The sequence below is a fragment of the Schistocerca gregaria genome, chromosome 1 (genome assembly GCF_023897955.1).
Source record: "Schistocerca gregaria isolate iqSchGreg1 chromosome 1, iqSchGreg1.2, whole genome shotgun sequence".
In the NCBI taxonomy this organism is placed as follows: domain Eukaryota; kingdom Metazoa; phylum Arthropoda; class Insecta; order Orthoptera; family Acrididae; genus Schistocerca; species Schistocerca gregaria.
Window position 1 is genome coordinate 141,207,575 of NC_064920.1, and position 27,125 is coordinate 141,234,699.

General features: G+C 38.3%; 1 protein-coding gene across 2 annotated transcripts in view; it reads left to right on the forward strand.

Annotated features, from left to right (window-relative positions):
- The window catches only part of LOC126334892 (calponin homology domain-containing protein DDB_G0272472-like), a 146,428-nt gene that overhangs the window by 101,323 nt on the left and 17,980 nt on the right, over positions 1-27,125 (forward strand). For both annotated transcript variants that reach the window (XR_007564784.1, XM_049997597.1), the window contains exon 6: positions 18,386-18,578. Coding sequence is in view for 1 of the 2 variants with exons in the window: in XM_049997597.1 (XP_049853554.1) it covers positions 18,386-18,578 (193 nt within the window). In the remaining variant the exon portion in view is untranslated. The remainder of the gene's footprint in view (positions 1-18,385; positions 18,579-27,125) is intronic.

The window sequence follows — 27,125 nt, forward strand, 5'->3', positions numbered from 1 at the left end:
ACACACTGAGTGCACCTGGTGTCCTTCCCTGTCTGTTGCTGCCATTTCCCTAAGTTGTGCCATCATTCACCATATGTCTGAATTGCCAATTATTAATAGACCCTTATCCTTTTGTGTTTGCCTCCTCTTCACATTAGACAGAACAGGTTTCCCCAAAACAGGTGAAGTGAATCACACTGGCTCACTTTCAGCTACAGTGAAAGACAGCATCTCAAACTTCTTGTTAGAGGGATCAGTACAAAACCCGGAGTCCTCCCTGTTTCCCATCCACTCTGTACAAGATGCCTAGAGTTGCCATTGACAGGCCAGTTGCAGTCAAGTGGGAAAATGCAGCTGCCCAATTGTGATGTCATTCTTCATCTACAATCCTGGGACACTTACTCTAAATATTGAGCATAGTAAACAATCAAGCAAGATAAGAATAGGAACCTTACAAATCCTGGTCTTGTCTGACTTTGTAGAGATAATAAGTAACTTGCCTGCTTTTTGTAGAAGAGCAAGATTTTCAGGGAGCTATTTCTTTGGATCTGTATGACTTTTTCCAAAACAAAACCTGCCACAAAATAGATGTTGTGACAGAGAAAAGCAAGGCAGTATTAGCTTAAAAAGTCAATTTTTGGGCTTGCCCGGCATTTGTAACAAGCCCTCAAATGCAGTCATCAAATGTAATTTTATAAATACCTGAATTTGAAAATTTAATGTGCTTCTTATGAAATTTATAGCAAAGACACATTTTCAAAATGTTGTTGGTTTGGAAACCTAATTATTCATTCAGTTTTTGAAAATAATTTTCAGTTTTTTGGGACACTTTGCTCTGATGTTCCATTGCAACATATTTTGTTCTCTTGCTGTTATTCTGATCTTTGTTTCCATGTGCTATCATTCTCTTTTTGGTCTTTCAATAAACATTCATTACATATTGTCTTTTATATCCATTAGCTTAGGCCAGTTGCTTAAGGATGTCCAGTTCTTTATGTATTTCTTCTGGTGACAAAGGGAGCCGTATGTTATGATGGATCATCAAATTAAAGAAGGCTTTTCTGTATCTTTGAGGATTGCGTGATTTGGTGTGACTTATGCTTTCTGTGGTGCTGGGTTTTCTGTAAATGTCAAACGAGTGCTCATTGTCTTTTTTTGCTATTTTTAGGTGTAGGAAATGTATACCGTTCTTTTTTTCTTTCTATTTCCAATGTGAAATTAATCTTAGAGTGCATAGAACTTATTGTTTGGATAAAATTATTAATGTTGTTTTTTGTCATTGGTACAGAATAATTGTATCACCCATGTATCTTTTAAAATAGTGTTTTTTTTAAAAAAATAGGGAATTCAAATAAAATTCATTTTCTAAGTAATAAATAAAAATTCCTCCCATGGTACCAGCCTAGCTGTTTCCCATGACTAAGCCTTATTTTTGTTGGTACATTTTGTTATTAAAAGTAAAATTTTTGATGGATGAAATTACTTGAAGGAGCTCAATAATTTTGATGAATTCTGCTTTAATGATGTGTGGCCTCATCAACTGAAATGTTACTGTATAAGTTAAAAACATCAAAAGAGACTAATACCAACTCTTCTGGCATCTCTATGTTTCTAATCATAAGGTCACAATTGTTTTTGTGCTAAAAGGTTTTTGGAAAACATTATGATCTCTAATATTTTATTTAGTCGTTTATTGGGCTTATAATTTGGACACATAAAATTGTTAACAATGGGACAAACAGACTTTTCATTTTTATGTATTTTGACTTGTGACCTCAGTTCTTGAATACAGGCATTCATTACTTTCATGGATTTCTTTTCAAAGTTGGAAAACAGGAAGACTACACTGTTTATTTTGTTCATTTACAGTCTTCAATTCACAGTGGGCTCTTTTAATTTCAATTGTATCATTTTTTATGAAAAAATCTTCAGTTTTTGTAATCTAATGTCTGTCATAAATGACAGCTTTGATTACAATTGTGTTTTCTGTCTGAAGTTCTGGATTGAGATTGTTTAGAATTACCACATCTTGATTTTTTGACACAGAAATTTCATTGCGTTGTTAATGTTTAGCAGCTGTATTCAGGGTTTTAAATCTGTTCATTTTAGCTATTTCAGTTGTGATTTTTGTTTTGACTATGATTTGTTTAGCGTACTTGTGTTAACTGTCAGACCGATGTTGTATTGCAAAACATTTTGTAGCAGTGATTGTTCATAACCATTAAAAGAAGTCTTAGTGAAATTAACCACTCTGTCCTGACAGTCATGTACTTCTTTAACAGGCACATTATTTTTGGAGTTACTTTGGTGATTTTCACAAAGAGCCTAAACTTTCTACTGATGTTTCCAGAATGAGATTTTCACTCTGCAGCAGAGTGTGCGCTGATATGAAACTTCCTGGCAGATTAAAACAGTGTGCCCGACCGAGACTCGAACTCGGGACCTTTGCATTTCGCGGGCAAGTGCTCTACCATCTGAGCTACCGAAGCATGACTCACGCCCGGTACTCACAGCTTTACTTCTGCCAGTATCTCGTCTCCTACCTTCCAAACTTTTCTACTGATGTCTTATTTTAATCTTTTCAGTGTTTTAAGCAACCCAATTATTTCGTTTTATTTTATAAGATTCCTTAATTTTCACTTTTAACAAAATTTCTTCACTTTTTGCATTGGCTGTGCTAATGGGGAACAATTATTTTTAGTTATGGTGTTTTCGGGTACTTCTGATTTTATACATTTTTATTAAAAAGTTCTTTTGTGAATTCTCTTACTACTTTAAATTTGATTTTAATACTTTTTTTGAAAAATCTCCATCTGCCTGACTGCTGAAATTGAATAGAATTTGTTACAAAGTGGCAGTTTGGAATGTGACCATATGATGTACATGAAATTTTTTAAAAACTGTCTTGATCACAAAGCTTTCTAACAGAATTACCAGTTTCAAATATACAGTAGCCTTCAGAATCTGCAATAGGATTAAAATAAAGAAAGAAAAGAAATGACTTCACTATGACAATAAGACATTAAAAACAAAGGTAAGAAAAATAATTTAAACACAATGTACCTGACATTATGTTATAGCGCAACAGGTCAGTGGTTTGTGTGGTTTGAGGTTTTCGGGCCCTAAACAGCGTGGTCATCAGCACCCAAATGCATAGAAACAGTAGCACACGCAGTGAAGGGATGAAGACGGGCAGCTAACAAGGAGAATGGCTAAAAGACACAGACCTGACGTAGTTCCAAATCCTCACATACAGAGGCAAATCAAGAGGAGAAGAAACGCACTAGAAAAGGAAAGGAAACACAAGGAAAAGAGAACAGATATTGAAGTGAAACAATGAGGTAGCAAGTCACAACCATGTAAAAATAATATGAGTCAAAATTGTGATGCATGCTTCTACTGGACATATATAGAACACAAAACAATAATGGCAATATCACAGACATCATTTATGACAGTGATTATATAATAAAGCCTGAAGAGTTTCTTTTTAAAAAGTGGTATAATTGAAATTAAAAAAGAACCCTCTAAGAATTTTCAAAATGTTGTTGTTGTGGTCTTCAGTCCAGAGACTGGTTTGATGCAGCTCTCCATGCTACTCTATCCTGTGCAAGCTTCTTCATCTCCCAGTGCCTACTGCAACCTACATCCTTCTGAATCTGTTTAGTGTATTCAGATCTTGGTCTCCCTCTATGATTTTTACCCTCCACACTGCCCTCCAATACTAAATTGGTGATCCCTTGATGCCTCAGAATATGCCCTAGCAACCGATTCCTTCTTCTAGTCAAGCTCTGCCACAAATTTCTCTTCTCTCCAATTCTATTCAATACCTCCTCATTAGTTATGTCATCTACCCATCTAATTTTCGGCATTCTTCTGTAGCACCACATTTCGAAAGCTTCTATTCTTTTCTTGTCTAAACTATTTATCGTCCATGTTTCACTTCCATACATGGCTACACTCCGTACAAATACTTTCAGAAATGACTTCCTGACAGTTAAATGTATACTCAATGTTAACAAATTTCTCTTCTACAGAAATGCTTTCCTTGTCATTGCCAGTCTACATTTTATATCCTCTCTACTTCGACCATCATCAGTTATTTTGCTCCCCAAATAGAAAAACTCATTTACTACTTTAAACGTCTCATTTCCTAATCCAATTCCCGCTGCATGACCCAATTTAATTCGACTACATTTCATTATCTGTGTTTTGCTTTTGTTGATGTTCATCTTATATCCTATTTTCAAGACACTGTCAATTCTGTTCAGCTGCTCTTCCAGGTCTTTTGCTGTCTCTGATAGAATTACAATGTCTCAGCAAACCTCGAAGTTTTTATTTCTTCTCCATGGATTTTAATTCCTACTCTGAATTTTTCTTTTGTTTTCTTTACCACTTGTTCAATATTTTCAAAATACTTGAATTAAAAAAATAGACTTGATGGGAATCTTGTTTTCAAACTTTGTAAAGAAGTCCATGAGAGTAATGAATGTCCATATTCCAGAATTGAAGGCACAAGTCAAGATACATAAAGAAGATAAAAATCAATTAATCCTGTTGTTAATAATATTATGTACCCAATCATAAACTTAATAAATGACTAAATGAAAAATTAAGGGTGATGTATAATTTCCAAAAACTCTTTAGCATAAAGAACAGTTGTGACCTTATGAAAGAAATAAAAAATATAGAGATACCAGAAGAATCAGTATTAGCCTCTCTTGATTATGCTAACTTATACAGTAACATTGCAGTTGATGAGGCCATACATTATTAAAGAAAAGTTACTCAAATGCTAGAAGACATGCACTGCAGAAATCATCAAATTTATTGAGCTTCTCCAAATAAATTCATTCACTTTTACTTTTGTAAATAGTCTTCACGGGTTTGCTGCCGGATTCGGATTTGTTTTTAAACAAATCGGCAGCAAACCCATGAAGACTATTTACAACACATCTGCTGGGAAAGCTTGAAGGGTGTTTCACTTTTAATAATAAAATATACCAACAAAAAGAAGGGTGGTACCATGGGAGAAATTTTTAGTAATTACTTGGGAAATGAGTTTTCCTTCAAATTCTCTATTTTTAAACATATGTGCTATCTATTTTAAAAGATACATGGGTGATATATTTTTTCTGCACAAATGACAAAAAATAACATTAATAATTTTGTCCAAACAATAAGATCTATGCATGCAAAGATTAATTTGCAGTGGAAATAGAAGAAAAGAACAGTATAAATTTCCTAGATCTAAAAACAACAATAAAAAGCAATAAGCTCTCATCTGACAGTTATAAAAAAAAAACCACTACCACGTACAGTGTAAGTCGTGTCAAATCAAGCAATCCTCAATGATAGAGAAAAGCCTTCTTTAATTTGGTGATCCATCATAAGATATGGCTACTTTTGTCACAAGAAGAAGTAAATAAAGGAGTGAACATCCCTAAGCAAATATCCTGTGCTAATGTATATAAAATAAGTAATGAACATTTGTTACAAGGCCAATAAGCAAATGACAACACATGGAAATAAACATCAGAACAACAGCAAGAAAATAAAATATGTTGCAATGGAACATCAGAGCAAAGTGTCCCAAAAATTGAAAATTAAGTTTCCAAATTAATAACACTTTGCAAATGCATCTTTGCCTTAAAACTGGCAAGAAAGATAGTACAATTTCAAATTCAGGTATTTATAAAATTACATGTGATGATTACAACTACTTTTATACTGGGTAGACAGGACGTATTTTTGAAACAAAATGTAAAGCTCACACCCATGTGTGCACTAAGACAGCATTTGGTGATCACTTAAAAATTAATAAACAGAGTAACAAACATAGTACACAAACTGAAAATCTTGCACATTGCTCCCAAAGATAGATGCCTCATCATTTTAAAGGAACTTGAAATTTGAGGCAGTAAGAGACAGCATCCTGATTGTGTTGTTATTGAGCAAAGTGATTTCAAACAAAACATTTATTATGAAATCTTGGAAAAACTTATTTTTTGACATTTGAGTTCCTAGTTTAAGGTGGCATCTTGCAGTGTCAAAGGCTTGCAGAGGTCAACAGTGCTGCTATCATCTACAGCTCATTGTGGACACATGGCACATCGGGCAGTGTGCCATTCCCTGCAGTAACATCCACTGTTTTCAATAGCACAACAAGAACGCTAGTGAAAAGAAACTAACATGGAACTACAAGTAGCCTGTGCCATTAGCATAACTAACTGCTGCATCTCACTACCTTCCTGCTATAAATTATGCTATTCTCACATATTTTATTAAAATACTGTTGCAATTTGCTTATTTATAGTTACTTCATGTTTGTTTTGTTTTCATTTTTATTGTTTATTGTCTGAATCACAATATATATTGGGATATGAAAGACAGGCCAATCTTGATGTTCTTGAAGTTTATTTCATTTTCTTCCTTGGTAATACTAATTCTAGAGCCATCAAGAAAATATTCAATTTTAAAATGATTTCTGCAGTCAGTTTTTATTTTCAAATGTGTTGTTTACTTCTGAACATAGATTTTTCATATGGTTAAATAAAATTTAAAAATGTTGCTTAAATAGAGAATAATTTATAGAAGTATACCTTTAAAAGAACCTATTTTTAACTACTTTGTATAATTATCAGTATGTTATGCATGCTTGAGTGACTTTTAGGATAGATTTATATTACACACACACACACACACACACACACACACACACACACACACACACACACACACGCACGCACACTGTTGAAGCACACATGGCAGTTTTAACTCCTATTATAGTTACACATCTATGACTTATTGTAGTGCAGCAGACTGGAGAGGTATATTGTATTTACATTATATTTTCTGTCCTTTGTTTTTAATCTCTTATTGTAATAGACAGTAATTTTTTTTCCCTTTTCATTCTATTGTAGATTTTGAAGATGGCTATTGTATAGCCAAAACCAGTTATTCTGTTCAATAAATTCTGTGATCAAGGCAATTAAAAAAATTATGGACATCATATACTTGCTCTTGAAATTGTTATTTTACGGCAAATTCTATTCAAATTAATGTCCCATGAGCCTACAGATTGTATTGTCTTGCGTTCTTAACCATACAGATGACTGTGATGCCTGCTGTAAGGCACACCTATCGCTAAGGGGAGCAAATAATGTGCCCACTGTACTCCACACCAAAATGTATTTTCACATTTTTCTTATCTAATTCTCCAATGAACATCATATATTCCACCTTTTCTACTCCTTGGCTTCTCACTGGATTAATCTTGGCTAATGAGAGCTTGGGATGGTGGCTACTCTGGCTCCTGATGCTTTTCCCAAATTTTTGCCCCTATTATTTCATCTGCAGCTATCACTAACACCTGTCAGATTTCTATTCTGCTGGTACCATTGCCTGAAGCATGCCTGTTGCACATGGCCTATTTCTCTTGTGTGCATGGTGCCCCCGTCAATAATAATGACCACTGTGGTGTCATCAGTCATACGACCACACCGCCGGCTGAGAGATAGATCCACCAGATGTGATTCTCTTAATAAATGGAACAGAAGAACAGCTGTGCTAGCCAAAGAGTACACAGCCAGTCACAGTACTTACGCTCACCGCGAGGCGCCGCTAGGCCACTTCAGGTGTAGCAGGAGTGTAGTGTAGTTGTGCCAGCCTACAGCTCGTAATCACATTCTGTGGTCAGCCAGTGCTGATGTTAGTCAGTCTTTGTCTGCAGCTCAGTCATTGCTGCCATCAAGTCTTTGTAGCCCAGTTGTAAGGCACCATAATAGTTCTATAGTAAAGTCAACAGTACTTAGTTGGCAGTTATAAACAATTCTACATCCTGTCATGTCAACAGCCAAGTTAGTCTTCATATTCATCGGATTCAACATTCAAGATTACAAGAGATTAATTCGTCACTGCAAGATCTGTGACTTGTAAATTATGTCATTCTACAGACGCTCAGTATAGTCGCATCTTCTATAATTGTCAGCCAACAGATCATGGACTACAACAAAGCTGAGTAATAAATACTTTCTTCATTTGTACTCCTGCTAATTAATTGTGTTTTCCTGTTGTAGCTACCAAGCAGTCTTTACATAGTAGAACCCACATTTCCACTTCCTTGGCTGCCTCATATTTGCTACCTCATGTTGATGGACTCGGTTCTGGTGGAAGATCGAGAGCCATCCACCACACCTGGTTGCGGTTACAAATACATGGACCACATCAGATTCCTGCCTTGCAGTTGTTACAAATTGGTTTGCCTCTTCCCTCAATAGAGTGAGTTGTACATTTCTTGAAAGGTACTATGTGATGTGAACTTGATCTCATCTCCTGTTCTAGTATCAATTCCTTAAAGACATCTATGGTGCAGGCTTTGGCCTCATGAAGCAGGATATCTTTACATTCTTGACATTCTGTCAGAATGTATTACAGAAAGAAAAAGCTTGGCTTCTGTCTGCAAATGATTCAAAGTACTCAGCGTGTTTTTTTTTCTCAAAGTAGATAATTTTATACCAACAAAAGTAAACCCTTTTTTGATCCGGGAATCTTCACCAATCTGTGCACAAGTTTTTCAAAAGTAATAAATCATTTTTAGTGAATTTACTCTCTCAGTGTAGCTCCTGGCGATATCCAAGGCCTCATCTCATCTCATGCTTTTGTTAAGCTGGAAGTAAAATTACGTTTTAAAATATTTTCAGGTGTTGTTCTATTTTCCTGCTCAGCAATCTTCATGGTGAACTACAGTAAAACAGTTTAACACTCACAGTCAATGTCTTTGAGCTGTGATGAGGACAATGTTGCAGCAGCTACGGCAAAGCACAGCCAGCTGATGATGCTCAGACACCTTGTGGCAGAGCAAGAGCCAATCCCAGAACCCTCTGCTACAATGAATGATCAGCCACAGAGCTATTCATGTGGTCAATACCGGTATCCACTATGGCGCACGCACTTGATTCACTCGCGTACATACTCTTGGGGCCAGTCATTTCAAATGTATAACAGTGCATTAGCACACAGGTCAGCTTTGAGCTGTGCAGAAACCAGAACAGCATGCTTCTCCCAGTGTGCATACCAGTGGACATGATGTGGCGAATCAGGGGACATATGAAAGTGTAGTGCAACAGGGCTGTCCAGCACATCATTGTGCTGTAAGGAAACAGTGTGCTCCTCACAAACGTCAGCCACAAACAGGCCACAAAGGTTACAGGTCAGATGCTACTTCTGCAGACCAGTGTACAGAATTGTCAAGCTAGGAGGGTGGGCAACAGGTCTGACTGTGAAATTTGGGGATAATAAGAAGAAGGCATCATTGGTACAAAAGTAGTTTATTGGAAGAAGGGGTACAGTGCCTTTGCATAGTGGGAGGCATGATAGGAAACTTCAGTCCCTTGAGAGTATTCTGTCACCTGTCAAGATCACTAACAGAGTGAGGGAGCAACCTCCCAGGCCTGCTACAAGTAAAAATCACCCAATGTGATTGGGGGAAGCTCATTGGTAACCTGGAAAGTGCCACACCATCAGCACTTACATGCAGTGTCAGCACTTGCCATACATCCTGTACATCCCTGCTTCCCTGCCATAGCGTCAGCGGAAGGACAGAAAATATCAAACCTGTTACAATAGTTAGTAATAATTATACTTTGTATAGTAATGTGTCATTGAACTGTAAAATAAAAGTCTACAAATATGAAATAAGCCTGTGGAATAAATTACCGGATAAGACAGGTTATGCCTGTATGAGTTTTGAAGTGCTGTTATTGCTTTGATAATCACAGTTGCAATATATTCACAATAACATTTCACAGTGATCGAGGAAATATTTGTTTTGCTATAAATCTTGTCATTGATCACAAAAATTTGTGATGCAGTTCATCAGTTACATCACTTTCCAGATAGCCTGTTTGTTTCAGTATAATTTTACATCCTCTGTTATCAACAATCTGCCTTATATATTCATACCCAGGTCTGTTCCTGTGTGTGGTCTGTTTCTGTGATTCAGTGTGTTCTTTGCTAACCATTTTTTCTCACTGACTCTTTGTTGCACCTCTCCATTCCTTCATCTGTCAATCTATCAGATCATCAATAGTCCCCTATAAGAGAGGATTTCAGAGGCTTCTGATCATTTCACTTCTGTCTTGCCTATTGTTCACAATTCATACCCATACAGAGTTGTTCTTAAAACATAGTGTTTCATTACTGTTTCCTTGGTCTCAAGATTTACATTTGTGGATGTTAGTAGCAATTTTCTTTTATAAATTGCTCTTTTTCCTTGTGCAATCTACACTACCACATCTGTCTTTCATCCACCTTCTTTATCTATTCTTCTTTCAAGGTAGGAAAACTTATCAACCTCTTGAAGAGTTTCTTTTTTGCAATCCCTCATGTCCACTTTCTGTGCACATCATTACCATAGTCTAATTTTTTACGTGCATATTATAGCTATCAGCTAGCACACATTCTGTTTCATTAAGTACCAGTACAGCCCCTGTTCACTTACTGTGACCACTGCTATATCATCAGAAAATGAAATTATACTGATTTTCTTCCTGTGAGTAACAACTGTCAAACGGAGACTTCACATCCTGCTTTACCTTTTCAGTATAGAAATTATCAAAAGTGGCAATGAGCAACTGTGCATTATGTCTATCTTGACTGTGGTCTCTTATACCATTTCACTCTAGTCTGGTTAGAGAAAGAGAATAGATTACCTTTCTATCTTTATAGCTGATACAACACTGAGAATGGAACGCTGTTGCAGAGGCAACGGAAAAAGCATGCGAAGTTCAGAAGAACGCGAAATCCCGAAGATGGGCTAAAATTTACAGATGCGCAGAATTTGGCACGTACTTCGATGCGAGATGCCTTTAATAGGTTCCACAACGAAACATTCTCTCGAAATTTGGTAGAAAATCCGAAGAAATTTTGGTCGTATGTAAAGTACACAAGTGGCAAGACGCAGTCAATACCTTCACTGCGCAGTGCCGATGGTACTGTTATCGACAACTGTGCCGCTAAAGCGGAGTTATTGAACGCAGTTTTCCAAAATTCCTTCACCAGGAAGATGAATGGAATATTCCAGAATTTGAAACATGAGCATCTGTTAGCATGAGTTTCTTAGAAGTAGATACCTTAGGGGTTGCGAAGCAACTCAAATCGCTTGATATGGGCAAGTCTTCAGGTCCAGATTGTATACCAATTAGGTTCCTTTCAGATTACGCTGATACTATAGCTCCCTACTTAGCACTCATATACAACCGCTCACTCACCGATAGATCTGTACCTACAGATTGGAAAATTGCGCAGGTCGCACCAGTGTTCAAGAATGGTAGTAGGAGTAATCCATTTAACTACAGACCTATATCATTGACGTCGGTTTGCAGTAGGGTTTTGGAGCATATACTGTATTCAAACATTATGAATCACCTCGAAGGGAACGATCTATTGACACGTAATCAGCATGGCTTCAGAAAACATCGCTCTTGTGCAACGCAGCTAGCTCTTTATTCGCACGAAGTAATGGCCGCTATCGACAGGGGATCTCAAGTTGATTCCGTATTTCTAGATTTCCGGGAAGCTTTTGACACCGTTCCTCATAAGTGACTTCTAATCAAGCTGCGGAGCTATGGGGTATCGTCTCAGTTGTGCGACTGGATTCGTGATTTCCTGTCAGGAAGGTCGCAATTCGTAGTAATAGACGGCAAATCATCGAGTAAAACTGAAGTGATATCAGGTGTTCCCCAGGGAAGCGTCCTGGGACCTCTACTGTTCCTGATCTATATAAATGACCTGGGTGACAATCTGAGCAGTTCTCTTAGACTGTTCGCAGATGATGCTGTAATTTACCATCTAGTAAGGTCATCCGAAGACCAGTATCAGCTGCAAAGCGATTTAGAAAAGATTGCTGTATGGTGTGTCAGGTGGCAGTTGACGCTAAATAACGAAAAGTGTGAGATGATCCACATGAGTTTCAAAAGAAATCCGTTGGAATTTGGTTACTCGATAAATAGTACAATTCTCAAGGCTGTCAATTCAACTAAGTACCTGGGTGTTAAAATTACGAACAACTTCAGTTGGAAGGACCACATAGATAATATTGTCGGGAAGGTGAGCCAAAGGTTGCGTTTCATTGGCAGGACACTTAGAAGATGCAACAAGTCCACTAAAGAGACAGCTTACACTACACTCGTTCGTCCTCTGTTAGAATATTGCTGCGCGTTGTGGGATCCTTACCAGGTGGGATTGACGGAGGACATCGAAAGGGTACAAAAAAGGGCAGCTCGTTTTGTATTATCGCGTTATAGGGGAGAGAGTGTGGCAGATATGATACACGAGTTGGGATGGAAGTCATTACAGCATAGACGTTTTTCGTCGCGGCGAGACCTTTTTACGAAATTTCAGTCACCAACTTTCTCTTCCGAATGCGAAAATATTTTGTTGAGCCCAACCTACATAGGTAGGAATGATCATAAAAATAAAATAAGAGAAATCAGAGCTCGAACAGAAAGGTTTAGGTGTTCGTTTTTCCCGCTCGCTGTTCGGGAGTGGAATAGTAGAGAGATAGTATGATTGTGGTTCGATGAACCCTCTGCCAAGCACTTAAATGTGAATTGCAGAGTAGTCATGTAGATGTAGATGTAGATGTAGATTTATATTTGTTTTCCCTGTGCTAATTTATTATTTTATATCAAACATTATGTTCTACAACACTATATTATCCTTTCCCATTAGATTATTAAAACTCTAAGACAAAAATAAAGCCCACAACAAAGGAATTATCTGAAAGGGACAGAAATCAGTAGATGTGATGTACGTGTACAGACAACCAAATGATCAAATGATTATAATTTCAGATAAACTGGACGACTTATTAAAGAGAAAGAGATTCATGAACTGAGTAAGTCAATAATGTGTTGATCCAGCTGTGGCCCTTGTGTAAGCAGTTATTCAGCTTGGTATTCATTGATAGAGTTGTGAGATGTCCTCCTGAGGGATATTGTGGCCAATCTGTCCAGTTGGTGCATTAGAGCATCAAAATCACAAGCTGATTGGAAAGGCCTGTCCACAATGCTCCAGGCATTCTCCATTGGGGAGAGATGTGGTGACCTGGCTGACCGAAGTATGACTACAATTTCAGAAAAATTGGATGACTGATTCAGGAGAAAGAGCTTCAGAATTGGCAAGTCAGTAATGTGTTGATCCAGCACTTATGCAAGCAGTTGTTTGGTTTGGCATTGACTGAAAGAATTGTTGGACACCATCCTAAGGGATATCATACCAAATTCTGTCCAATTGGTGCATTAGATCATCAAAATTCCAACCTTGTTGGAAGGCCCTGCCCTTAATGGTCCAAATGTTCTCAATCTGGGAGAGATCCAGCGACCTTTCTGGCTGAGAAACAGTTTGACAAGCACTAAGACAAGCAGTAGAAACTCTCACTGTGTGCAGCTGCATATTATCTTGCTGAAATATAAGCCCAGAATGGCTAGCCATGAAGGGCAACAAAACAGGGTAGAGAGTATTGTCAACATACTGCTGTGTTTTAAAGGTGCCACAGATGACAACTAATGGGGTCCCAGAGCATCATTCCTGGTTGTCAGGCAGTATGGCAGGTAACAGTCAGATTGGTATCCCACTGCTGTCTGGGGGGCTCCAGCCATGTCTTCGTTGGTCATCAGGATTCAGTTTGAAGAGGAACCCATCACTGAAGATAATTTTACTCCAGCCAATGAGATTCCAGGCATAAGACATATCTGGAGATGCTCTAAACAGCGTGAGATACTAACCTGAAGGTAGGCCACCATACAGCCTGACAACCAGGAGTGAAGGTTTGGGGTGCCATTTCTCTTCATAGTATGACCCTTTTAATTGTCTTCTGTGGCATCCTTACAGTACAGTGGTACATCAGTGATATTCTATGCCCTGTTTTGTTGCCAAATGTGGCAAGCCATCCTGGACTTTCATGTCAGCAAGACGATGCCCACCCACACATGGCAAGAGGTTTTTCTGGTTGTCTTCATGCTTGCCAAATACTACCTTGGCCAGTAAGGTCAATGGATCCCTCCACAATGGAGCATTAAGGGCAGGGACTTCCAACCAGCTTGGGATTTTGACAATCTAAGCACCAATTGGATGGAGTTCAGCGTGATACTCTCAGGAGGGTATCCGACAACTCTATCAATCAATGTCAAACTGAGCAACAGTTTGCATAAGGGCAAAAGGTCGATCAACACATTATTCACTTGCTCAATTTGTGAAGGTCTTTTTCTTGAACAAATCATCCAAAATGGCTCTGAGCACTATGGGACTTAACTTCTGAGGTCATCAGTCCCCTAGAAATTAGAACTACTTAAACCTAACTAACCTAAGGCCATCACACACATGCGACTACAGCAGTTGCACAGTTCCAGACTGTAGCACCTAGAACCGCTCGGCCACTCTGGCTGGCCTAAATCATCTACTTTTTCTGAAATTGGTCTCTGTACATGTACATGACATCTACCAACTTCTATCCCATTCAGACAATTCCTTCATGATGCACCTTTTTTTTTGCCTTAGGGTGTATTTTGTAACTCATAGATAGGTCTGTCTTTACACATTTGTGAAATGATAAACAAATACTACATAAATTAATGCAAATGATATGTGTGTAAATTCATGTATGTAAATGACATGCACATAATGAAGTACCTTTTTTATCCTACTATAAGATGGCCCTCAATATAGGATAATGCCCCCCCCCCCCTTTTTAAGACATTCCTTGAGAAAATTTAACTTTTAACATTACAAGCATTTTTATTGATATAAACCATCTGCTTAAAGATGTTAACGTTAGCCATTTACTGATTGTATACATTTTGAAAATACAAGGAATGATCTGTGGTATCACTGTTCTATCATCATCATTGTCATCATTTATAGGCCCACTGGTATTTTGTCCTTCCTGACATCTTCTGAACCATCCATAGCATTGGATATGCAGCACTTTTTGAATTCTTTCAGATAGATTCACTTGAGATTTTGCCATAGCAGCAAAGATCCACTGGCCCAGCATGGATATTGAGGGTTTTCTGACTTCCTCCCTTGGAGTGAAGGCATGGTCTCTTTGAAGAATCCAATCACTGTAAAGCTGTCACAGGTGAGCCTTAAGAGGTCTATTCACAACAGTGTACATCTCTTGGAGTTGTGAGGTCGATCTGCTGGGAATTATATCCAGGTATGTGCTGCTATTAATCATTAACTTCCTAGGTGAGGTATCACCTGAAAGAATCCAGTTCCAACATTTTCCTTCTGTTAAGCCAAGAACATGGTATTCTGTTTAAACAACTTCAACCAATCTAGCATCATGTCATATGTCATCCATACCTTTTGTTGGCCTTTAAAGATAGCTCCTACTTGTTTCCATATCATTTTCCTGTGAAGAATCACATATGGGGGAGCTTCCTCCATCTGCTAGTGCAACCAGAATTAATGTTATTTCAGGCCTTTTCATTGTCAGAACTTTTCATGGATTTCATGTCAACAGTAGAATTTTATGGCACGTCAAAATAAACAGACTTCTGATCAGCATGGATTTCATGTCGACAGTAGAATTTTATGGCATGTCAAAATAAACAGACTTCTGATCAGCATTTCCCATGTTGCCTTGCAAATAATCATGCAATTTCTTTAAATTGATTATATGACACTGACACACAAGTAGTTTTTGCCATAAGGTATGAGAAGTTTCTGTTCTGCATCACAATGTAAGCTCCACCCTCTTCATCATCTCATGCACCAGCCAGTACTTGCTTTGAACTCAATAACACATCCAGCTGGAAAATTTGTCTTTTATTTCCAGTGCCTTCATTCAGATAATTTCTTGTGTAATCAGAAAGCCTTCATTGTATATGTCTTGCATGTATTGAACAACCTGTTGCTCCAGTTTGTGCTTTGATACCCTGAAAGTTTATCATGTGGAAATGGCACTCTTTAATATATTCTTTGTCTGACACCACCTATGAACACTCATTTCTGTGACATCAAATTTTCTGCCTGCTGCACAGTTGTTTGTGGCCTGTGCTTCATGAATTGCCATTAACATAAAGTTAGCATCATAATGTCTTTGAGAACCACAAACTTGTAATTGGCACTCATTAACAGTTGCAACAATTTGTAGTTCTTACAACACTGACAATCTAAGCAAACTACATGATAACAACACATTGTCCCCTCAATTTCCTACATCCAAATCAACAGAAATTGTTCCACTTCAGATTAGCACTGTAGCCACCAGTGAAAATCGATAATGACGTATAGTAGCAGCAACTCTAGTGCTGTTATTAAAGCTCATGTACTCAGTCTGACTGCTCTCAGTCATGCTAACAAAACAGTCAAACTATTAGAGTTTCACACAGACCAGAAGCTCAGCTGGGATACCTGACAAGGAAATTATGTTGCAGACTAGCGTGTCTCATCTATATAATGAACAAGCTGAGAAGCAGTGTCAGCAAAGAACTTCTATCGTATGCATATTTTACATTCTTCCATTCCCATCTGATTTATGGGATACTATTATGGGGTAGTTCTGTATGCTCAAAATTAATATCTAAATAGGATAAGAAAGCTATCAGGTGGGTTGCAGAACTCAACTCATGGAAATCATGTAGAGATTGCTTCAGATAACTAAATACAGACAAGAAGAGAAGAGAAGCTTTCAGAATGTGGTGCTGCAGAAGAATGCTGAGGATTAGATTGGTAGATCACATAACTAATGAGGAGGTATTGAATAGGATTGGGGAGAAGAGAAGTTTGTGGCACAACTTGACTAGAAGAAGGGATCGGTCGGTAGGACATGTTCTGAGGCATCAAGGGATCACCAATTTAGTATTGGAGGGCAGTGTGGAGGATAAAAATCATAGAGGGAGACCAAGATCTGAATACACTAAACAGATTCAGAAGTATGTAGGTTGCAGTAGGCACTGGGAGATGAAGAAGCTTGCACAGGATAGAGTAGCATTTAGAGCTGCATCAAACCAGTCTGAGGACTGAAGACCACAACGACAACAACAACAACAACTAAATACAAATACAGTACCTAGGCTGTATATGTTCAAATGCCTTGCCTTTGTTAAAGAAAACTAATGTAAGTTTAACCTTAAGATGATGATTCATGACCACAATACAAGGAGTGGACATGCAATTAATGTGCTAGGCTGGCAAGGAGCCATAACAGCTACAGATATTTTGATCTTCTCTACTTCATTAAATTACATGAAGATGCCAACACAGTGCCAGTAAATAAATTTAAAACTACTCCTGTGAAATGGACGAAGGTAAAGTATTTTACTGTACTCAGGGGTTCCTTGAGTGCATCACAAATGACTCACAATAAATAAACTACATACATTATTTTGTAACCATAAACATCAGGCTGTGTAACTATTTTACTATTGTTTCAAGTGCTTATTGTTATTTATGTGTTTGACTGTTTATTGTCTTTGGCATTCACTTGATATATAGTGCATTAACTTTTAATTGCTCTATTATGTAATTATTTATTGTTATTGCGTCATTTACTTAATTATACAGTATATCTATCTTGTATTACGTTCTTGTATTTAGTGCATTTGCCTAAGTTATTATTATTATGTAACTTGATGACACTTATTGCATGTAAATACGATCAAAAGTGAATAAAGTATTTGTATTTGCTTCATTTGTTGTGCCATAGTTCAAGTGTTCTGTGTGAACATATTTTTATGTGTGAACATATTTTTGTTAGCATTAATTTGTCTCCTGTAGAAATGTATGTTCTTGTTGAGTATTTGTCCAGTTTTAAAGTTAGTTGAATTTCAACCACAAATGAATTCAGGCAAACTGTAGTTTAAATGAGGTAGATGTTCTTGAAAAGTCAAGGAACATGGTATATGTTTTCATTGTTGGCAGCACAATAAAATTTGCTGCCTGCTCTTCACTCCAGCCAAGCTGGTGTCATTGTTCCTCTCCCACCGCCCCCCCCCCTCCACTCTCCCCACTCCCCTACCCCACCCCCCCTTCCCCGCACCCCGCAACTGCTGTTCTGAATCCTTCAAATCAAATCTGCATGTGAATTCAGTTGCCGAAGTTTCATCTGTTAATGTAAGACAACCTCCATACTATTGTGTTACACAGCATAGAAACATTGAACACAGCAATGAAAGCTTAGTCTGTGAATGCAAGGTTGTTCTGTATTTTTTGAATGATGAATTTGAGGGAAAAAGAAATCTTTGTCTTATACTTGGACAAATACAGTACATGTTTTGACTCATCCCACATTTTTACTACATTTACACATGCTTTTGGATCTATGAAATATGTATCAAAAATAAATAAATAAGTCCTACATAATTATGTTGAAAGAAAACATGAAGGTATTTTGTCATAGACTTGCCACCACAAGTAATCAAGAGATCCGTGCAAAAGCAGAATCTGCATTCCATCACTGGCTGCATCAGAAAAGGAAGGCCCAAATGAAGAGCAGAAAGGAGAAAAATAAGTACTTGTTGGAGAACAATGAAGAACAGGTTCAAAACAGCAAAAAACAACAGGATTCTGAGAAGAGAGCTCAAGCTGAGGCAGTGAGTTTGCACATTTCAGTCTCTAAATTTGGGAATGATGTTCTGTACTATGCTATAGTGTTTTATATTGGAATTTATTCTTACTTTATTGTTGCACTTGAAATACTGGATTGCAGTATGATGTATTGTATATTTCTGAATTCTGTCAGAATGTTATTAAGTAAGTGTAAGTGTGAGATGTCATGTGGCTAAATGGTGATGATATGGACAGTTTGGTGAATGAAGGTGTTTCTCATGCTTCTGTTTAAGATTTGATGCACTCCAGTAGTAGCAATTTTGCTTATTTACATGAGCATTCAGGTGAAAATAAGCCTTATCAAAAAAACAAGATGTTAAATGGAGGGCACTCAGTCACTTCATTAACAAACTGCTGCCTATGTCTGGCATCTGGCTTTACTTTCTATACCAATTGGATTTTGTAAGGGTATAGTTTAAGGTTTTTTTGTAGAATTTGGGGCAGAGGTGATCCATACATATTTAAGGAAATTGCACGCTTACGAATGGAGACATTAGAACTGTCACAAGCAGATTGATTTAAGCTTGGTTCACACACACAGCTAATATGGTGCCACAGCTTGGGGCTTTCTCTTGTGGCATCATGAGCTACTGTTCACACAGCCTGCCCGGCTAGCCACACGGTCTAACACACTGCTTCCCTGGAAGATTTGTGTTGAGGTCCGGTGTGCCGGCCACACTGTGGATGATTTTTAAGGCGGTTTTCCATCTGACTCAGCAAATTCAGGCTGGTTGCCCGTATCCTGTCTCAGTTACACTATGTCGGCAATTGATGTGCAAACACAGGCTCCACGTATGCTTACACCATAATTACTCTACCATGCAAACATTTGGGGCTACACTCATCTGGTATGAAAAGCTTCCGGGGTGGGGGTGGGGATGGGGGGGGGGGGTTCCACAAGGGGCCGAACAGCACAATAACCCTGGGTTCAGTGTGGGGGGACCACTGTGGCTACGGCAGGAGGAAATCTCTCCATTGTTTCTAGGTCCCTGGTTCACGCAATACCATTCACACAGGACACCACGAATTCTATGTAGTTGCACAGCTTTCAATGTGGCATCAATTGAAATCATGTGGACTGGTAGGAATGTTATAATGCAGGGTTTGGCATTATAGCTGTAATAAGATTTAAATACAAGGAGGATGAAACCCAAATATTGGATCTGAAAATAGATTTTGCACAGTTATAAATCAGGGGCCACAAACACATTTATAAAAGAAATAACACTCAGAGATAAAAATGCTGTCTGTTGTGGCAAACTAACCAACAGCTGACATGTAAACCTGCAGACATTCCACTTTCCCAAGTGTTTAAAATCTTATTGTATTAATTGATATAGGCATTTCAAATAACTAATTTTTAGAATGAGATTTTCACTCTGCTGTGGAGTGTGTGCTGATATGAAACTTCCTGGCAGATTAAAACTGTGTGCCCGACCGAGACTCGAACTCGGGACCTTTGCCTTTCGCGGGCAAGTGCTCTACCATCTGAGCTACCGAAGCACGACTCAAGCCCGGTACTCACAGCTTTACTTCTGCCAGTATCTTGTCTCCTACCTTCCAAACTTTACAGAAGCTCTTCTGCGAACCTTGCAGAACTAGCACTCCTGAAAGAAAGGATATAGCGGAGACATGGCTTAGCCACAGCCTGGGGGATGTTTCCAGAATTCTGGATGTCTCCGCTATATCCTTTCTTTCAGGAGTGCTAGTTCTGCAAGGTTTGCAGAAGAGCTTCTGTAAAGTTTGGAAGGTAGGAGACGAGATACTGGCAGAAGTAAAGCTGTGAGTACCGGGCGTGAGTCGTGCTTCGGTAGCTCAGATGGTAGAGCACTTGCCCGCGAAAGGCAAAGGTCCCGAGTTCGAGTCTCGATCGGGCACACAGTTTTAATCTGCCAGGAAGTTTTAACTAATTTTTGGTTTAACAGTTGCCATATCACACTCGGGAGCCGTTTCCTGCATGTAATGAAGAATTTATACAATGCTTGGTCTAAAAAATCATGAGGGTATATGACTCACTTTTTGGTTTACATATATTAAGTTAATTTATTTATTCATCAGATAATCTTTTAAAGTTGAAAGATATGTTATTGGTTTGCAAATATTGCCACCCCCCCCCCCCCCCCCCCCCCACACACACACACAAACAGTGATGCAGAAAATCAGACATAGCTTGCTGTTATTGTAGTTCCAGAAGCTGTGAAAGTTACATGTTTTCACAATTTTCAGTAATAAAATGAAAACACACTGAAATTAAGTAGAGTACTGTGAAAGAATGCTCAAGTTTCAGAATACTGCCACCAGAGAGCTCTTGTGGAACGAAAGTGGCACAATGAAGTACAACCAAGTTGAACGTCATGTGGCACGACAAAGTTGCATCTCTTAAGGTGCACCACTAAAAACTGGGAGTTCACGTATGCAACTACAGTATGCCAATAGCTGTAATGATACTTTTGTTGCGTGTGTGAACCTGACTTTATCTGGGTCACTTGGATTTTGGTTTGACCAATGTTCAACCAGCCTCCTCAAGTGTTTGATCCATTTCTAAATTAGGGGAACACTTTGACTATCATTTACATTATGCAATCCATAATGATACCAAAATTTCCTCCACACTACAGGCACCGCATCATTGTTTTTGTAAAATGCTCGCACGCAGAATGCGTGGTCTGATCCTGAGAAGTGCTCCATATCAACTGAAATCCTAAAGGCCAAGAATGCAATGAATGTAACTCCTGCTCTCCTATGATTTGTTGCGCATGCACAGAGAGCTCTTCAAATATAAACTTTCTTTTGAGACACTCTGTATAACAGGCATGACTGACACAGCTTTGTTCCAGTTACTATATAGTAAAAATTAATCACTAATACTAAAATGAAAAACTGTATTCTATACACACTAAATTACTGAAGACCTACACTTTCTCCTATGTTTCCCTTTAAAATTTTGCACAAATGCATGTACTGTCCTGACATGTTGAAAATATTCAACACACATAATGACAAAATATTAAAAACAAATATTCTATTATTCCTTGTCTGTACTTCAAAAAAATAACATCTTGTAAATTAATTTTCTAGTTCTCTAAAGTCACAGCAAGGGCAGTGCTGTTTAGTTTTTTAACCAGTTGCCTTAACTTTAAAATGCTAGACAGTAATGCATACTAGAGTGTACTGTCCTACTTAAGGTAATTAGTTAACTTTGTTTTTCTGTATTTTAATATGTGCATACACATTTTGCATTTGATTATGCACTTGTTTTAATGCCTTATAATTTTCCATTAGTGTTAAACTATTCTTTGAAAATAAGAAATTTTTGTTACCAAGAGCTTCATTAAGTCACGTCAGCTACAATTTCTTCTTCACTTGCTGGGACGTACATAGTAAGATTGATGTCTGCCTGGACAAATTCCTCCACTGAATAATAAAGGTGGACAAAGTTCTTGCACTAACTCTGCCAGAGGAATGTCATCCTCATTCTTATCTTCATCTTCAGCACCATCAGCTCTTTCTTAAAACATGTCGCCCTCACTATGGGATCTGTATCTATATTCTGTGACCCCCTGTGGCATGCATGGCAGAGGGTACATTCCATTATATAAGTTATTTGGATTTCTTTCCATTCCTCTTGAGTGTGGGAAGAATGGTTGTTTAAATGCCTCTGAGTGAGCTATAATTAATCTAAACTTGTCCTCACAATCCCTATGTAAGCATTAAGCAGGGATTATGCACTGAAGAGCCAAAGAAACTGGTAAACCTGCCTAATATTGTGTAGGGCCCCCAAGAGCATGCAGAAGTGTCACAGCACAACATGCCATCAACTTGACTAATGTCTGAAGTAGCACCAGAGGGAATTGACACCATGACTCCTGCAAGGCTGTCCATAAATCTGTAAGACAAGGAGGGGGTGGAGATCTCTTCTGAACAGTACATTGCAAGGCATCCCAGATATGCTCAATAATGCTCATTTCTGGGGAGTATGGTTACCAGCAGAAGTGTTTAAACTCAGAAGAGTGTTCCTGGAGCCACTCTATAGCAGTTCTGGATGTGTGGGGTCTCGCATTGTCTTTCTGGAATTGTCAAAGTCCATCGGAATGCATAATGGACATTAGTTGTATCTACATGTATCAGGGGCCCCATATCACTCCAATTGCACACACCCCACACCATTACAGAGCCTCCACCAAATTGAACAGTCCCCTGCTGATATGCAGGGTCCATGGATTCATGATGCTGTCTCCATACCTGTACACATCCATCTGCTGGGTACAATTTGAAATAAGGCTTGCACGAGCAGGCAACATGTTTCCAGTCATCAACAGTCCAATGTCAGTGCTGAAAGGCTCAGGTGAGGCATAAAGTCTTGTGTTGTGCAGTCATCAAGGGTAAATAAGTGGACCTTCAGCTTCAAAAGCCCATATTGATGATGTTTCATTGAACGGCCCAGCATTGAAATTTGCAGCAATTTTTGTAAGGATTGAACTTCTGTCATGGTGACTGACTTTCTTCAGTAATTATTGGTCCTGTTCTTGCAGGATCTTTTTCTGGCAGCAACAATGTCAGTAATTTGATGTTTCACTGGATTCCTGATATTCATAGTAAACTCATGAAATGGCCGTACAGGAAAATCCCCACTTCATTGCTACTTCTGAGATGCTGTCTCCCATCGCTCATACGCCATCTATAACAACAGATTCAGACTCACTTCATTCTTGATAAACTGCCTTTTATCAGCAATAACTCATCTAACAAGTACTCCAAACACTTGTCTTATATATGTCCATCCCACTGCAGTGCCGTATTCTGCCAGTTTACATATCTCTGTATCTGAATAAGCTTGTCTATACCAGTTTCTTTGGTGCTTCAGTGTAGTATATTTCTAGAATTATTATTTAAAGGCTGTTCTTGAAATTTTGTTAAGCAGGGCTCCTTGGGATAGGTTACATCTGTCTGCAAGAGTCTGCCAATTCAGTTTCTTCAGCATCTCTGTGACTTTCTTCCAGGGGTCACACGAGTAGACTGACTGCATCTTCCCAGTTTTCTACCAAGGCTTTACTGCTTTACCCATGACTGAGCCTATTCCATTTCATATCCATACAGAGCGTACAACCAGGTACTTGTAGGAGTTGGCCAACTCTAACTGTGACTCACGGATATTGTAGTCATAGAATACTATGTTTTTTTACATTTTGTGAAGTGCACAATTTTACATTTCTGAACATTTAAAGCCAGTTGCCAGTCTTTGCACCATTTTGAAATCATATCAGGATCTGAATGAATATATGTAGCTTTTTTCAGACAGCACTTTACTATAGATATCTGCATTGTCTGTGGAAAGTCTGACATTACGATTAGCATTGTCCAAAAGATCATTAATATAAATCATGAACAAGGGTCCCAACACTCTTCTCTGCGGCATACTCGAAGTTACTTCTACATCTGCCGATGACTTCCAGCCAAGATAATATGCTGCATCCTCACTACCAAAAAATTCTTGATACCCGATATGATCATAATTTTCAGACAGTGATTGTAGGTGTATTACTGAGTCAAATGCTTTTGGGAAATCAAGAAATAGAACATGCAACTGACTGCCTTGATCCAAAGCTTTTGGTATATCATGTGAGAAAAGTGCAAGTTGGGTTTTGCAAGACTGACGTTTTTGAAGTGTTTGATGGTTGGCATGGAAGGGGTCATTCTGTTTGAGATACCTCATTATGTTTGAGCTCAGAATATGGCTTAAGAGTCTACAATGTATCAGTATCAAGGACACTGGATGGTAGTTTTGTGGATAACTTCTGCTACCATTAATTAAAACTTCCAGGCTGAATTGCCGTGGTCCATATATAAAACTACTTCTCCTTCCTGACATTTCATTGCCTACTGCGGGCAACATCTTCTGACGTGAGTTAGCAACAGGCTGCTAGGCACTGGAGGTCCTGCTTATATAGAGCACTTAGATGGCGCCACCACTCATCATGTGCTTTTAACTTTTAAACTATCTCTGGCTAGTGCCATCTCTCTCAATTACAGGTAATCAATTGTCACTTCGTTGGTACAAAGTCGACTGCCATGTCTTGTCTAGTTTTAAACCTTCTTCTTTTCTATTAAAATTATTTTCATGCTTGTAAATCTCTATAGCTTCTCTATATATGCGGGTATAATAATGTGAGGTCCTAGCTATGAAGTTTGTCTCACTAAATTTTATTTCGTGAACACCGTCTTTTAAAACGTGTTCCGCTACAGCTGATTTGTCAGTCTGTCCCAATCTACAGTTCCTTTTGTGTTCTGTTAGGTGGGTATTAACACTTCTTTTAGTTGTTCCAATATAAACCATGCCACATCTACACGGAATCTTATACACACCTGGGGTAGCTAAGGGGTGTCATGCATCTTTCACCTATCTTAAACTTTCGCCAATTGTCTTGGTAGGTCGAAAGATTGTCTCCACTTGGACAAAACTTTCCCAATACTGTTCATGATGTTATGAATCAATGGAAGAAAAACTTTTCCATCCGATGGTGGTTGTTGTGGATTTTCGGACACTTTTCTTCTAGGGTGGAGTGCTCGATCTATTTTGTTGTCAGTGTACCCATTTCTCCTGAAAGCCATTCACAAAAGGCTTAATTCATCTTGCAAATAAATTGGCTCACAGATGTTATTAGCCCTGTCCACTAAAGTTTTTATGACTCCTCTCTTCTGCCTAGGATGATGATTCGAATCCTTACGTACATAACGATCAGTGTGTGTGTGTGTGTGTGTCTTTCCTATATACCTTGTGCCCTAAGGTCCCATCTGCCCGTTTAATAACCAATACATCCAAAAAATTTAGTTGTCCATTACTCTCTTTCTCTATGGTGAATTGTATCTTTGAATTGAGACTGTTTATGTGCACCAAAAAATCACTCATTTCCTCTTCAGCATGATTCCATATCACAAAGGTGTCATCCACGTATTGATACCATTTCAAAGGGCTTTTTTTGGCCAACTGCAGCAGTTGTTATTTGAGAAATTCCATAAATAGATTAGAAATAGCAGGGCTCAGAGGGCTGCTCATGGCCACCCCATCAATTTGCTCATAAAACTCGTTGTTATATTGAAAATAAGTGGAGGATAGACAATGTTGAAACAAAGCTATTATATCAGTAGGAAACATATCAGCTATGTAAGAAAGAGCTTCGTCAACAGGGACCATGGTGAACAGGGATACTACATCGAAACTGACAAGGATGTCATTTGGACTAACTGTGATCTCCCTCAGTTTTTCAATAAAATGCATGGAATTTTTAATATGAGTGTCAGTTTTACCTATATACGGTTGCAACAAAGAAACAAGATATCTAGCCAGCTCTTGAGTAGGAGCCCCAATGGCACTTACTGTCGGTCTCAATGGGACATTGGGCTTGTGTATCTTAGGTAAACCATACAGTGTAGGATGGTAAGCGTCCGTTTTGCAAAGGTATTTTTTATCTTCTGTACGAATGGAAGAGCTTTTTATTATTTGCAGGGTAGCACTTAACACTTTCATTGTAGGGTCCTTTTTCAGTTTTTTGTAGGTGGTAGGATCCAAGAGGTCACTGATCTTTCTATGATAATCCTCACTCTCCAGCACGACAGTAGCATTACCCTTATCAGCAGTAAGTACAATAATATTCCTGTCTGCACTAATCTCCCATAACACCTTCCTTTCTCCTAGGGATAAATTACTGCTTGGTGGCTTGGCTTTAAATAATATCCTCCCTGTCTCCATCCTGATTTCATCAGCAGAATGAGGTGATAACAGACGAATCCCTCCTTCTGTATTGGCAACAATATCTTCCGTGGGAATCTGTGATGGAGTGATAGCAAAATTTTCTCCTTTCAAGAGAACAGAGACTTCCTCCTTGGATAGTTCTTTCCTGGACAGGTTGATAACTCTATGAGAATTGTCTGTAACCAATGTTTCCTGTTTTTTTTTTTAAATGCTCAAACTTCTTCTTCTGCTTGTTAGAAGAGACTCCTGCGCTAAGTTCCATAGATCTAGATTTAGTGGGACAAACATGATAGCTAGGATGTCACATTATTATACCCGCAGGAATAGAGAAGCTATAGAGATCTACAAATATTCCCTGTGATAATATCATGGTGAGCTTGGAAATGCTGTATCCAAGATGAAGAACAATTGAAATTTACATTTGGCAACAGATGCACAAATCCATTTGCTTTTGCTTGTAGAATAGACCCATTGACTTGCACATTATTTGATCTCTGCTGCTGAAACAATGTAAGTAAAGCTTCTGCAATATCAGTGCTCAGATGTTCTCGCTGTTTTGGCTTTTAAGGAATTGTGTTTGAAAAGAGACTGTATTTTCTCTTTGTCCTTGCAAATTGTAGAAACTATTGGCAATGAGACACCTAAATCGTTCACAATGCTGGCGTTTGTTCCCCCATTTTCTAATCACTATATTATGTATGACTTTTATTCAGTATTGAATACTTTCCTCTCTTTTTTTTTTCCTAAATTGATGCTCACATTGACTATTTAACACACATAC